Source organism: Xenopus tropicalis, chromosome 3, assembly GCF_000004195.4.
Source record: "Xenopus tropicalis strain Nigerian chromosome 3, UCB_Xtro_10.0, whole genome shotgun sequence".
Classification (NCBI taxonomy): domain Eukaryota; kingdom Metazoa; phylum Chordata; class Amphibia; order Anura; family Pipidae; genus Xenopus; species Xenopus tropicalis.
In genome coordinates, this window is record NC_030679.2 from 60,649,987 (window position 1) to 60,666,549 (window position 16,563).

Consider the following 16,563-nt stretch of genomic DNA (forward strand, 5'->3'; position numbering starts at 1 on the left):
CTTGTTTAATTTTCTACAAAGTTATTTTCTGGAAAGGCTAGTTCTGCAGGATTTCTGCTATTTAGATGTATTTTTTTCAAACGAATCATTGCTTTTCAATTTGTTCAATGACAAAAACATTGTGGCATGGTTCTCTATTTAGAAGTTTAAATTGAACTAAATTGCCACAGTATGTAAAAATTAAATACAGTATGTGCTTTGCAAGAATACATTTACAAAATCAGAAATGATTCTTAGTCTTTAGGCAAACATGTTTAAACTTTATGACACCTTAAAAGAAAATGAATATATCTTAAATTAATATAAATAAATGTGCTTCTACAAGCATTTTCAAATTGGTGTACTTAAACTATGTATTGTAGAATATACACACTGCCAGCACAAACATCGCTTACAGCACATAGCTTTTCCACCTTGCTACCTCAATCTAGCAGCAATACAAAAATATATTTATGGTATCTCCTTTCTGTCATAACTGGGGGGAAACCTTGTACTGGTGGAGCCCTTGAGCAGTGGTGAATACCATGCAGTATCCTGAGGGACTTTGTGCATAATATAGATTTGATTGGTACATATTTTACAACAAGTATAGGACCTGTTATGCAGAATGCCTGGGACCTGGGGATTTCCAGATTATGGGTTGTGCTGTAATTTGGATCTCCACACCTTAACTGTACTCAAAAATCATTTAAACATTAAAAATAGCATTAATTATATCTTGGTTGGGATTGAGTATAAGGTACTGTTTATTATTACAGAGAAAAAGAAAATTGTTTCTAAAAATTTAAGTCAACGGTTGATGGCCTGCCTGTAATTAAGAGCTTTCTGGAAAACAGTTTTCATTTAATTGGTTTCTCCCAATGGATACTGGATCCATTGCCTGTACCACTTTGCATGTAATTAATTCCATAAACTTATTTTTATTAAATATGAGGAAAAACAGTACCTATAGGAAATGGGAACTAAACTTGATTTTATTATAAACCACCCAATTATGAAATACCAAAAAAAATAAAAACATACAGTACATGGATATTTTCATTTCTACAAAATGACCCCCACATCTGTTTTTCACATTTTTCTTTTTAATGATAATTTGGCAACTAAGGGATATAATTCCCAAGACCAAATAGATATTATTTCTGTTTCACCTCAAAAGAAAAAGCATTATTGTAGCTCTTATAATGAATGTAAATATGTAGGATAACCTATATACATATATTTTATTTAATGTTTATTTAGATAAATAGTAAGGATGAAAAAAAAATCAAGAAGGTCAGTCAAAGTTTAGTATAATTTCTAATCTAAAGGGCTGATTTATGACAGATGGATATTACAGTACAGTAATGATGCTTACCAAAAATACTAAGCAGCAGAATTTTCTGAAAAGGCAGCGTAATGGTAGGATTGGGTTTTTGGAAAGAGCAAGTACAAGTTTGGAACAGACTTCTATGGTAAGAGAAGGGGTGTAGTTATATAAAGCTTACAAGATGGTTGAATTTCACAAAAATTACTTTGTAGTCCTTTAGGGTGTAGGCCCATGTAAACTAGTGAATATACAGTCATTTTTGCTGTTGCAGGAAAGTATTTTACATTCATTACGTTCTGCCTGTATTTTGTAACATTGAGTTTTTGAGCTGCCCAGCTGCAAGTTCTTTTCTTACTTTTCTAATTGTTATACAGTATATTTTCTAGGGTAACAATCTTACTTTCTTTTCTGCTAGAAATAGTAATGCATACTCTTTCTCTCCCCAGGAATATATACTGAAACAAGTATCTACAATGTACTTTCGTCTAGGATGGCCAACAAATGGACAGAATGGATCAGCAGTTCCAACATCCTACCAGACAGAGTAATACAATTAATTATTTGGTTGCGCATTCATTCATTCATTTATCCACCTTATCACTTTTGCATTAGTTCTAATTAAGTAATATCTTGTTTTGTTATTTCTCTGTTAGTGATGAGCGAATCTGTCCCATTTCGCTTCACGGAAAAATTTGCAAAACTACAGAAAAATTCACGAAACAGCACCTATTTTGATGTGACTGTGATATTTTTTGGATGCGCTACAAATGTTTTCGCACCAAATTTTTGCTGAAGTTTTGCAAAACAATTTGCCAATGGCGAAATGGCGAGATTCTCTTTGAATCAATGCCTGGTGAAAAAGTTCGCTCATCACTAGTCCCTGTGCCTAAGGTACATAATTTGATTTATTGCACTGACACATGCAGCAATTAGTCACCCCGTGATTAGACTTCTCTAGCTTTGGCAGGTTAATCTAATCTGACTGCTTTCCTAATGGCAGTAATGTAAATCGCGATTAGGAAAATATGGGGCTTTCTACCTTCATAATCACCTAGATGTTCTTATGCAGATGTTGGCAATATAACGTGCTCTTAAAATAAATGCAAAACTTCTTCTTCTTAAAACATACAGATAACCAATGCATAGTATTGTTCTTCTAGCAAACAAAACACGTATAAAATTGTCAAGAATGTGCCATTCTCAGACGCACATGACACCAGGACGGGGTTACACTCAGTCACCTTTCACACAGGTTAAACTAACATCAGGTACCCCCAAACACACCACCACCCCAAATAACAATTCGCTGCTGCCAGCATCTATCATTAACAGGCGATAGAAACCTAATACACAAATGTATCACACAATCTCTCTCACTGTAGTTAGGGTTAGCTTTCACTAATTCAACAGGCACTCTAGAAGCCAAAGGGTTAAGTTACAGTCAAACACACTCTCCTGCTAGCAGTCCACTAGTTAATTAGCATTTACACAGAAAACTTGCCCTTCCCCCTACTCAATAATCATACAGCCAAGCAGTTAATATATTCAAACAAGGTATGTGAGTGCTAGAGCCAAAGGACATAACTTATTGAATTTTATATTTAATATTACAAGGGTAAACAGTGCATTTAAAAAGATTTTACAAAAAGAGACATTTACATGCAAAACAGTAAATAAAATTGCTTTGCGAAGTGGATGAAAAATTATGCCGCAGAAAATTTGCTGCGCGTCCAAAAATTGTTGTGGGCGTCAAAAGAATAGCTGCGGGTGACAAAAGAATAGCCGTGCGACAAAAGAATAGTCACAGGCGACAATTTTTTTTTCACGCCCAACATTTTTGCCGTTTCGTGAATCTTTTGAAAGATTTGCACATTTTTTGGTGAAGCGAAACGGAACAGATTCGCTTATCACTAGTCATATAATATTGGGACTTGCCAGTATCCAATATTATTGGATAATATGTGGGTGATCAGAATGATACCAAACATAAGGGGGTCTCTTGTTCCAGTCCCCAAGAAACTATCCCTCCTAACTGGTGGGTATAGGCAGTCCCTGTTTGGTATCATTGGGAAGCATGTGACCTCCTCATAACCAATATGTGATTTATGAGGATGTGAACCCTAAAGCAAAGGAGATATGGACCCCTTTCTATAATCCATATTTTCTCATGGCTCTTCCCTCCTGCTGTTCTTAGGTCCACAATTGCCTTTCTTTGATCAACAGATCAAAGAAACCAGTGGACTCGGCTTCCTGCCCAAAATGGCCGGGCTCCGCATTATCTGATTAAAGGAGAAGGAAAGGCTAGTAAAGAGTTAATCTCAAACTGCAGGCATACCTTCAGTTGTCTCAATAGTGCCCTTAAGTCTCCCCATATTTCACCTGTTCAGAAGATCTGAAGCCAAACAGGAAGAAAAAAAACTGAGCTGTGTAAAGAAAGTTCCCATAATGCCTCACTCCTGCACAGAAATGCAGACCAAGTGAACATGCTCAGTTAGTAAGACTATGGGGCTGATTTACTAACCCACGAATCCGACCCGAATTGGAAAAGCTCCGACTTGAAAACGAACATTTTGCGATTTTTTTGGATTCTGTACGAATTTTTCGTTACCAATACGATTTTTGCGTAAAAACGCGAGTTTTTCGTATCCATTACGAAAGTTGCGTAAAAAGTTGCGCATTTTTGTAGCGTTAAAACTTACACGAAAAATGCGCAACTTTTCGCGTAAGTTTTAACGCTACGCAAAATGCGCAACTTTTTACGCAACTTTCGTAATGGATAGGAAAACTCGCGTTTTTACGCAAAAATCGTATTGGTAACGAAAAATTCGTAAAGAATCCGAAAAAATCGCAAAACATACGAAAAAATCGCAAAGTACCGATCATTACGAAAAAAACGCAATCGGACTCCATTCGACCCGTTCGTGGGTAAGTAAATCAGCCCCTATGAGTCAGCTTCCTGCTGATTGGCTCAGATCCACATTCCTAAGGGGGGGGGTGAGTTCTTAGCATTCTTGAGGGAGGGGGGAGCAGGAAAGAGCAGAGAACAGAAAGCTGCATGTCTCTGTTTCTGATAAAGCTTACTTAGTTTCTTTCTCCTTGAACCCAGAGGAATTTGTCACCTTGCACAGTCCCTTGTTGTGTATTTAATTAATTAAGGATCTTTTGTGGACAAAAAGCAAAATTTTGCCAGGTTTAACCCTTCACAATGTCAGGGCAATTCTGCTGGCATGACAAAAATAAATTAATAAATAACATTAAATAAATAAATTTATAAAAAATAGCCATACCTCTAGAGAAATGGCAATCTGCAAACTTGTTGCATTTGGCATCAGTTTGTAGCTAAGTTGGACATACCTAAAACATCAGAAAAATGGTGACTGGGCACAGCAAGTAATGCTGTGATGAATATGCGCCATGGAATACTTTTAACAATGCAGAGTCTACATTGTCAGCAACATATACTGTGTATTTCTGGGTATTATATAATTTACCAGACAACATGCACTGAAGCTCAACAGTAAAAAGGTTATAGTTATCTTTTAGCATATTTCTCCTCTTTCAAATCAAAGTAAATGTACTACTTCCAAGAGCCACTTCCATATTTCACATGACTCCTATTTTACACATTGCATTCCTGTGTTTTTCAAACCCAGCAACACTCTGAGACAAAGGTTAGTGCACCCTAAAGACCCTATACCAAAGCACATGAAAAGTAATGTGGTCTATACTGTCCAGGGTATTTAAGAGTGCTCAGCCTTATACATTGGGCAGGCAAAACAACATCTCTGTAAGAAAATGGCCCAACATAGGAGGGCTAACTCCTCAGGACAAGACTCAGCAGTCTATCTACACCTCAAGGACAAACGACACTCTTTTGAGGACAGTAATGTGCATATTTTGGACCAAGAGGACAGATGGTTTGAAAAAGGTGTGAAAGAGGCCATTTATGCCAGCCTGGAAAAACCATTCCTGAACAGAGGAGGGGACCTGCGACACAGCTTGTCTTCAACATACAATGCCGCTTTGACATCTTGACCCCGGTGGTTTCACAACAGTTCACACTTCCAGTCATGTACTTTGAAGGATTAACACCTGCATCAATGAGAATCATGGTACCATTGTGACTGGATCATACCTTATTACACCTGTCAGTTTCAGCCAACACCTAAATGAATACGTTTATTGGAACCATTATGATTGGATACCTGTGACTGTACTACCCTCACTCGGATGAATGGTGAAATGTTTTCAAGAAAAAAACTCAAAGTCCAGTTGTTTTAGACTAAATTCTACTAGATACTCCTACTATGTTTTTTTGGGGTTTTTTTTAGATTTTTTTTTAATACATATTATAGATTGACAATAAATGTATGTAAAATGTCAAACTGGGGGCTGCAGAATGTTCTCAGGCAGTTTGAATTTTATCTTATTTATCAGAACTTGAATAATTAAGATTAAAATTTGAATTTATAATTTTTCATTAGAATGTGTCTACTAGGATAAAGTAGTGAAATACCATTATTCCCCAGGAAAAACTGATTTTAGTCACTGAAAAAAGGAATACTGCAGTCATTTAAATGCAAGTCTATGGCACAGCATTACAAATTCGCAAACCCTTTTCCATGATATTTTGGTTGCTGAATAATAGAATATATTCTTACATTTCAAGCTATTGTTCTTTTTTCTCAGCATTAAGCATTGTTACTGTTCCAAGGAAAAACTCTATCATTAGTATGCCTGCCCCCCATGTGAATATATACTGTATGAAAATGGAATCTCAATTTATTGGCCTTTTATACATACTTTTATTAATTGCAGTAACTTTCTTGCTACTTTTTTTACTCATACATCTAATGCTAAAAGAACAGTAGATTTATCTTATGCTGTTTGTTTAATTCAGTTGCTCAAATTCTGAAGACGTTTGTAGGGATTAGTCTACACCTATCTGCTGTTTGTCTTTTCGTTTGTTTTTACTCATCCTTGCACATTTTCTGCTGTAGTTACTCTCGTGAATCCTAAGAGAGTTTATCTTTCTGCTAAGGCATACAATGCAGCTTCAAAAGAAAAAAGCTCTATTAGTGTTACACAGTGTGACTGTAGCAGCATGATGCACCTTGCTCCTGTCTTCCCTGTTTGATATTCCATCTCTCTAAGGCCCAGCATCTTTGAGATTTATATTCCCTGCATGACATTTTTAAAGCAAACAATGTTCTGCTTATCTCTCGAGTTATGACCTCAAAGTGATGTTGAGATTTGAACTTATGCTTATCACTGTATACCAGAATGCCTGTGTATGAAGAAAAGGTAATTTCCTTTAACATACCTAACTCAGACGGATTTATTTTTTCACCCTCATGCATGGAGTACTGCCTTTCTTTAGTGATATGTTTGTTCCATGTTAATTATAATAATTTTGCAAACCCAAGGCCTGTAAATGCTTAATAGATTTCTGGGTAGCAATGAGCATCCCTTGCTTATATGAGCCTTTCTTTCTAATTAATGTGCATTTACCCGTGTTCTACTTCTCAAAGCCTCTATGTGCAGCTATGGTTACATTTCTTCCATGCAGTATACTTCTTTCACGCTGCTACTGCTTTCAATAACAGAATCTGAGATATGAGTTAGAAATGTGTAGATCAAAAATAAATTGCACTAACACATTTTTTACATCTTCTGATTGCTTTCCCCTTGCTTGCAAAATTACTGTTAGGTTCCTTCTAGGGTAAATTTACTAGAATATCTGAAAGTAAAGGCCATTTAATAAGTGTGGAATCAGTCATTTCAGACTGTACAAACCTGTTTGAATTTCCTGTGTGGATCTCACAATGCCTGATTTATGGATTGTAACAATACATAACAATTTTTTTTGCTTGAAGAGTTAAATAAGATTAGTTCCAAATGATACAATAAACAAAAGATCTGCCTCCTAAAGAACTGCTTTAAAAGATTACAAATGCAAATATAATTTTGAAGTTTTTTTTCTGGTGAATAGTGCACTTAGATACTAAAATAACATTCTAAAAGCTAGAATTATAACCTTATTAAGCTACAAAAGCCACAAATGCACTACCTGGCAGGTTCATAAAATGCAGCAGAATATCAAGAGATGTATAATTTACTGAATATTGTAGCTTGATATAAACTGTTTGCTATAGATAGATGGACACAGAGCAGCTTAAAAGCACAGTTTCATGATTTCCAGTCAATAAAAAGCAGTAATACAAGAAGAGAAATTAAGAAATAGAATACAAATGCATGGAACACTGATGTAAAACATATGAGCCTTTTTTGTTTTTCTTAATATTTAAAGCAAATAAAACCAAAACAATAGAATAACTGGGTGATACTGGTAGATTACCCCTACTACTTTAAGGGCCCTTACACAGTGGTGTTTGGTCCTGCATCCTTCTGTGGGTGATTCTCATCGAGGCGTATGCAAGTCACAAATGCAAGGGGAACACATAAGGATCCAACTGCAGGGGGACAGAGGAATAAACACCTGTGTGTAAGGGTTCTTACACTCACAGACTTTTAAATGATAGTAAATATCATAACCCAATATAAGACCAAAAAAAGCATGCTTGTTTAAAGCATTATACGCATGCATATTCTTAGTTCATATTTTAATTAACTTAAATGCTATACAGAATTAATCACAAATATAGTACGTTATATCATTCATAGTGCTATTTTGTGCAAATGACCACTATTAACAGCAATGGAAAGAAGGGAGCATCATACTGAATGGTGCTGAGCTTTATTTATTCATAATGCAAAACATCCAACACTCCATAAAACTTGTGCCTATATAAGAAAATGTAATTGAAAATCAACATTTTGACTCTCTATTGGAGCCTTCTTTGGTAATAGTAGCATAACCCCAAGTTATTATTCATAATGCACCAGTTGGGGGGTGAAAACATTTCTATCTATCTATCTATCTATCGATATATCATCTATCTATCTATCTATCTATCTATCATCTATCACAGTTATATTACAGTTTATAATTAAAACACTGGAATTTTTTTTTTCTTTTCAAATAAACCACTTTGGCAGTTCCTTCTGAGTCTATGTAGTGTTGCATATATAATATACAGGTATGGGACCTCAATGCTGAGGTTTTTCCAGATAAGGGGACTTTCTGTAATTTGGATCAACATATTTTACATCTGCTAAAAAATATAAAAATGAATGTATTAATTTAACCTAATAGGATTGTTTTGCCTCCATTTTAATATTACAGATATAAAAGAAATAATTTTTTTTAATTTAAATTATTTAATTGAAATTACATTTTTTGGAAGATAACATGCATATGTGTGTGTTATTATTTTCTAAAAAAGGTAAAGGAGATCAGGAACTGTTTATAACAGTGCATAACAAAAACTATCATTTTTAATACAAAGTAGGCACAAAAAAATCCTCATGCAATCCACTCATAAATATATATAGAAGTATATATGTGGATACATTTTTGTTATGTTTTCATGTTCTTCAGCATAAGTTAGCTGTATGTTCAATATTGGTGTATAAATATTTATTGCTTATGGTAAAAAACTATAAACCAAAATGATTTAAAATTGATACTAACTGATCTTTAATTTTTTTTTCTTCTTTGTGTTTCCTGCAGGGAGCTTAGACGAGAAGTCATTATGTTAGCCTGTAGTTTTGGGAATAAACAGTGTCACCAGAAAGCAGCAACTATGATATCTGACTGGATCTCCAGCAACAGAAACCGGTGAGCCTGCAATATTCAGACTAAAATTTAGATAGTTATTCTAAAAGGTACATTGCTGGCTGGGATATTGTAGATGATCTCGCTCAAAATATTATACAGGTATGGGACCCATTATCCAGAATGATCGGGACCTGGGGTATTCCAGATAAGGGGTCTTTTTGTAATTCGGATCCCCTACCTAAAGTATAAACTTTGTGAAAAGTCAATAGGCAACTATTTCTGTGCAACATTTTTTGTGCACAACTTTTTTTTCTTACTCCAGATGCATTAAAGTCAATGGGCGTTTTTTCTCACTCCAAATGCCTTAAAGTCAATGGGCTGCAAAGGCATTTATTTGCATTTTAATATTACCTTGGTCTGGACAGTTTTTACACAAGGTCAATATCATTACATTATCTTCTTCTGCCTGACATTTAGCCCATTGTTTACAAGTTAAACTTTAACTTCTTATATGAAATTATCTCATACAGGCTTCCACATATTATTACTGTATCCACTGCCTAAGTTAAACACAGTTGTCTAATCAAAGGGTACAAGTTATGCATACTGCCATTTATTTGAAGATGACTATGATGTTTTAGGTGCCATGATTTAACTGCCAGAATCCAGTGAGAGGCACCAACTTGATGTAGACACACAATTCTGCTATCAGTTGGCCTGTTTTCCAAATGTATGTTAAACCTTCTTCAAACCCAGAAACTCAAAGAAATGTAGCGTTCACATTCCACCAGATATCTAAAATGTATAACAATGTTGGCAGTGACTGTATTCTTATTTTAATAAAAATGTTTTGAGAATGACTTGACACATCTGACCACCAAAATCCAACAGATAAAAAAAATAATACATGTATGGGATCCCTTATCCGGAAACCCGTTATCCAGAAAGTTCCGAATTACGGAAAGGCCATCTCCCATAGACTCCATTATAAGCAAATAATTCTAATTTTTAAAAATGATTTCCTTTTTCTCTGTAATAATAAAACAGTACCTTGTACTTGATCCCAACTAAGATATAATTAATCCTTATTAGAGGCAAAACAAGCCTATTGGGGTTATTCAATATTTAAATGATTTTTAAGAGACTTAAGTTATGGAGATCCAAATTATGGAAAGATCCCTTATCCGGAAAACCCCAGGTCCTGAGCATTCTGGATAACAGATCCAATACCTGTAATAAAACATAAAAAAAGCAAATACATCATCATACTGTTATACATTTAACAACTTGTCTTTTCTAGACTCCATAATTAAAATATATGATAATTAAATGGAAATTCTTAGACAGCACTGTTTAGAAGATACCTGCCATTATTGTTTGCACAGCAACAATAAAAACTGAAGCAGTTTATATGCTTGGCCCTTTTTCTACTTCTAATATCAGTAATGGATACAATTAGAGGAATTTATTAAGTGGTCCAGTGCTTAACCTGACATACCCTTTTAAGATGTGTAATGACTACAAACGTATGTTTTGAGTGAACCACGTGTGCTAAATTAATCAGTATTATTATCCTTTATATATCAGTGAAATATTCTACAATGATTGGCAGACATTATACACAATTCACATCGTACTGAAGTGGCATAGAGAGAAGATGTGAGCGTTGTGGTGGGCACTAGTTGCAACATATGTGCACATCACAAGTTATGTTCAGAACAAAAGGCTATCAAATGCATGCCTATGGCATAACTATTCAGTGCTGTGCTCTCCTACCTTATATGCAATAATAGAGGATGCAGACTCAGTAGTCCAGACTCCGTAGTCCCCCCATAACAACGGGGTCTGCTTCTTTTATTGTTATGCCACTACCTGGATAATTGCTTGTGCATACACATCAGCAACCTTTGCCCATCTGCCTAAGTGCTTAACTGGGAAGTTGAGTTGGAGGTGGGCTACCAGAAATAAGACATTAATGAGGGTAGATCCAGGGGCCATAATATAACTGCATCGAGTAAATATTTGAATTGAGCCAAGAAGACCTAAGAGGGTTCTTTTTTTTCCTCCACCACAAAATAAATTGAAAATAATCTTTAACACACATGTAAAAATTGTGTAGTGCACTGTATGTATAGAGTTTTATAAGACTATCTGACTAACTATAATAATCATTAATTTATTTTTATGTAGAAGCAGAATTATAAGATGAGACAACATTATAGAGATGGGTTGAGTGGATAATTGAAAAGTACAAGGTAGCTAATACATTATGGGAAATAAAATCTATACCGACTAACAATTACTGTAAACTATTGCATGCTTATTTAAAACTAGTAAATGCTGCTATACTGTTTCTGAGCAGATAAATGGTTTCATAGACAATGTGCATCAAACTCTTTAAGTCATATTCCCAGAATTCTACTTTACTCTGCTTATTATGGTAAGCACTAAAGCCAAGCTACATAGTCTTTTTCAAATTTGCTTTTAATTCCCGCTTGGTATCAAAGTTAACTTCTAACTGTCATAGCTAAATCTGTAAAAATGATATGTAACAAAGTAAAAGCTTGAATGCTTTTTGGTTTCCATTGAGATTTTTTTTTTACAAGAGAAAGCATTGTAAAAAGAACCATGGGAATGGCTCCAATGAAAATCCATAATTTTCTGCATAATTCATCACAGTTCTGTAATTCTTTTATACTCATTTTATGAATTTGTTATCACTGAATGTTTAAAAGAGTATTATGGAAAGTACCCTTAATAAATGTAATGTGTGAAAAGTATGAAGATGTCAGTATGGCTGCTGTTAAAAACACGTTAAAAGACAAATGAATACAGACATATGTATAAAGATGTTTGACACATAACATTCATATGACATGCTAAATAATGTTATTCACTGTATATATAAAGGGAGAAGAAAAATACAGTTCTTCTTGGACATTTCCCTGCTAATGCTAATTAAAACAGAAATACCCTTTCATTAGAGATGTAGCGAACCTCACAAAAAAAGTTCGAGAACTTCTGCCAAAAACTGACCTGGACAGTGGCATGCAGGAGGGGGATCAAGGACAAAAATTTCTCTGAAAAATACGTTGTTGACACAGCGTTGCGTTTTGTGCTGTAAAGGGCAGAAATCACACTACATTCCTAAACTTGTGTAATAAACTGCTTTTACAAGGACTATTGGGTTACAGCAGATGAGATCAGCAGGACAGCTGCCCACAGCAGCTACATACAGAGCAGTAGAAAGTAGATCACTAGTCAGCAAAGCTACCTAAACTGTCCCTCAAACCCCTGCACAGCTCTCTCCCTATGCTAACTCATCAAGCACACACAGGCAGAATGTAAAATGGCTGCTGGGCTTCGGTTTATATATGGAAAGGAGTGGTCCGGGGGTGGTCCAGGAGGGAGAGCTGCCTGATTGGCTGCCATGTATCTGCTGGCTCTGGGGTGAGAGGTCAAAATTTGGCTCCAGCTAAGGCGAACCCAATATTGCGAACATCGCTAAAAGTTCGCGAACTTCGAACACCCGATGTTCGCGCGAATTAGTTTGCCGGCGAACAGTTCGCTACATCTCTACCTTTCATACCTCCTATCTATAAAACATGCAAAAATATCTTCTTTGATCCTCCACTTTGTACTGATGTAGAATTTATCAGCCTTGTTTTGCATTTTGAAATGTATTCACACTCATATAGCTTCTATATAGTTAGCCTTTAAAGGGTAGTAAATTTATGATACTCTAGTTTGGATTGGGTGTAATTAAAGTGTAGTGACTTACTCACAATTATAGTACTAATATACCTATATTTCAGATATTTTGAGTGAATTTTTTTCGCCAGGCATGGATTCGCGGCGAATTTCCGCAGTTCGCCATTGGCGAATTGTTTTGCGATAATTCCATGAAAATTTGCTGCGGAAAAATTCGTTGTGCGAAAAAAAATTTGTCGAGTGTCAAATTGGGCGCGGTCGCGTCAAAAATAGGGCGGGGTCGCGTAAAAAAAGGAGGGCGACTAAAAATAGACGGGGGCGACAGAAAAAATCATGCGACAAATGCGTTTTGCAAATTTTTCGCTGTTTCATGAATTTTTTTGCCGTTTCACTAATTTTATGGCAAAGCGAAATGGGACAGATTGACTCATCACTAATTGACACATTGCCAGTGAAAGAAATGCAAATTATTTGGATGATGTCCATTACTTAGGCTATGGGGTTGATTCATTAAAACACGAGTTCGAATCCCGAATGGGAAAAATTTGGATTGGATACGATAATTTCTGAAGATTGCAAATATCACAAAAATGCTTACAAAAAAATCATATTAGTCACGATAATATTGTATTGGCGATCCGAAAGCTATGAAATTTTCGTACTGAACTTACTGAAGCGACAGAACCTTTCCGAATTTTTCATGCAAGCGTCCGAAAAAGTTGCGCGGGTGTATGAAAAAGTCTTGCAAGCGCGAAAAAATCTGCGAAAACACGCTCGGAGCCTTCGTGTTTTAATAAATCTCCCCCCAAGACTGTCCCTTTAATGCACCTGTTGTTCATGTTGAGTACAGGTATGGGATCTATTATCCAGAATGCTTGGGACCTAGGGTTTTTCCAGATAAGGAATCTTTCCTTAATTTGTATCTCCACACCTTAAAGCACAAGGAAAGACAAAGTCACTTGGGGGTGCCAAAATGTTAGGCACCCCCAAGTGACTTGAATCACATACCTTTTACCTCGGGCTGGTGCCCCTGTTCGGAGAGCCCGGGGTAGCTGCAGCTCTTCCTCCTTCCTGTATCACTGATCGTAGTAGAGTGAAAAGCCGAACTTTAACAGAGAAGTCGACTTTTCACTCTAATGCGCATGCGCCTATTGTGTTAGCTGCAGCGAAACGAAGCCGGAAGGAGGAAGCGCATCACTCCAGGTACTCCGGGCTGGCGCTGTTTTCTCCTAACAGGGGCACCAGCCCGGGGTAAAGGTAAGTGATTAAAGTCACTTGGGGGTGCCTAACATTTTAGCACCCCCAAGTGACTTAGCCTTTCCTTCTCTTTAAGTCTACTAAAAAATCAGTTAAATTTGTAAGAAGTCTCATTGGATTGTACAAGGTACTGTTTTACAATTACTGTTTTTCACTTTTGAAAATTTTGTTATTTGATTAAAATGCATTCTATGGGAGATGGCCTTCCTGTAATTCTGAACTTTCTGGATTATAGGTTTCTGGATAACAGATCATTTTTAAACATACAAATATAATGTTTAAGCTGACTGAGATGTAAGATTTTGCAGGGATTTTTTACACGTGAAAAACTGATAAACTTTTAAATTATTAATTGATCCGCTGGTTATGCAAAGTCTATTATTCCCAAAGGGGGTATGGGAATTTATAAATCAAAGTGAAAATGTGCGCTATTGAGTTATTCCTGTAACCAAATCACTTAAAAAAAACAACATACATTTCCCCTAATTGAACAGTCAATGAGAGATAATGTAGGACAATGTACCAAGTAACCATGATGTGACTCTATTTATTACCTAGTTTGTTTCTTCACCATTAAACCTCTGAGTGCTGATTTATATGGAAAAAACAACTACTGGATAACAAACAAGCAAATGCATCATGCGTTATAGGTGTAGCATTAAAATGAGAAAACCGTAATAACCAAGTGGATAACATTCTATGTATTATCTTGTTGCTAGTGGTAAGCGAATCTGTCCCGTTTCGCTTGGTGGAAAAACGGTAAAAAATTTGTGAAATGCTTGCAACTTTTTTTGACGTGACTACATATTTTTTGACAGCAATATTATTTACGCGGTTGACAATTTTGCTGACGTGCGGCAAATTTTTCCATTGCAAATTTTGTTGCCCGTTTTGCGAAACAATCAGCCTATAGCAAAACACAGAAATTTGCAGCAAATCCATGCCTAGCTAATTATTTCACCCATCAGTAACTATTTATGCTTTTATATATTTGGTGATGTTCTTTTTGCATTTACTCTTTTTCTTTTGTCATTGTTTTGTTCAATTCTAGTCAGTTACACTGGAGCCCTCATGAGACTGCATAGCTGGGAAACCAACCAATGTTGTATCTCAGTGCCAATGTTATAGTGCCAGGGCATGCCTGAATATCTCGCATCAGTGCCCACTGCATCTCACTGCATATAATGTGCTGGTTTTGTAAATATAGACTGCATTTGACTGTATATTATGTGCCTGGGATGTCAGTACCCACTGCCTTTCTTGCTATAAAACTAACTAAAACACATTTAAGCTTACTGTTTACAAACTCAAATGGATGGTGAACCCCTCACAGAAGTGCATGTATGCATACTTTTATATCCTGAGCATTTTAGGGTGAAAAGAACACCCCACCTGCACTTTTGCACAGTATCCCTGGAAGTCAGTGGGAGTCGAAAGGGGGAGTAGGGAGGTTAATTTTTAGACAAGCAACAAATCCACTAAGTCTCATATTAGCTTTAGATCAGTCTATGTATGGCCCATCTTTAGCCTCCCCAAACAAAAAGTTACCCTCTGCCTATGAGCCTATACCACACGTGGATAAACATAAGTCAAGAACTCACCCCTACACTTGAATCAGTTCTCTTCTGTGTCTGCACACAGAGACACTCTGATGGCCTTGGTGCAAGCATACACAGTGGATTTTGGTTAGTTTATAGTGATGAGCGAATCTGTCACGTTTCGCTGAAAAATTTGCAAATCTTTTAAAAGATTGTGAAACGGAAAATGTTGCGCATAAAAAAATTTGTCGCCCATGACTTTATTTATTTTGATGCCACAACTATTTATTTTGACGTGAGACTATTCTTTTGATGTCCGCAACTAATTATTTTTGGACACACTGAGAATTTTTCGGCAGGGAATTTTTTCATCTGTTTCACGAAACAATCCGCCAATGGCGAAACGTGGAAATTCGCCGTGAAACCATGCCTGGCAAAACATTTCTCCCATCACGATTAGTTTATTTTCAGATCAAGTATGTGTGGCATAAACCTAAGCTAATACCTATGCAGTTCTGCCTTTTTAATTCCAGATGGGCATGGCCCACTCATGTCTTATTTCTTTGCTGCTATGTAATTAGTTTGCCCTTCATATTCATAGTCACCCTATAATAAACTTCTTTTTACTTCTTAGCATGAGACAGAGGTGGAGCTAAGGGAAAGGGAATTGATCTTTTTTTAACTCTCTAAAATTGACGGAATGGGAGGTATAAATAAGAACAAAACCATCATCTGTTAGTATATTTTATATATGATACAACATATATTCTACGCATGCTGTGTTAATTTATTACCATAAAAAATTTAGTGGTATGTATTTACCCCTTTATCCAAATATAATCTCAAAATGGTTATTCAAAGCCTTTTTTATAGCTATAACAGTCACCTCTAATTGTTCATTTTGCTCAAGTCCACTGCAGCTCACAATATTTCCTTTTTTATTACTCCTTTAATTCTTCAGTGTGCTTTCTTCAGAGTGCTTTTACTACCAGTGTTAATCTCTTAACACCCATCTTACGCTGCATACTCTACACTTTTACCTCAAGACTTTCTCAGTTCTACCCCCC

At 36.0% G+C, this 16,563-nt stretch overlaps 1 protein-coding gene across 1 annotated transcript in view; it reads left to right on the plus strand.

The window, feature by feature from the left end:
* The window catches only part of trhde (thyrotropin releasing hormone degrading enzyme), a 315,571-nt gene that overhangs the window by 271,544 nt on the left and 27,464 nt on the right, over positions 1-16,563 (plus strand). The window contains exons 14-15 of the mRNA XM_002939942.5: positions 1,756-1,853; positions 8,943-9,050. Coding sequence (XP_002939988.3) covers positions 1,756-1,853; positions 8,943-9,050 — 206 coding nt within the window. The remainder of the gene's footprint in view (positions 1-1,755; positions 1,854-8,942; positions 9,051-16,563) is intronic.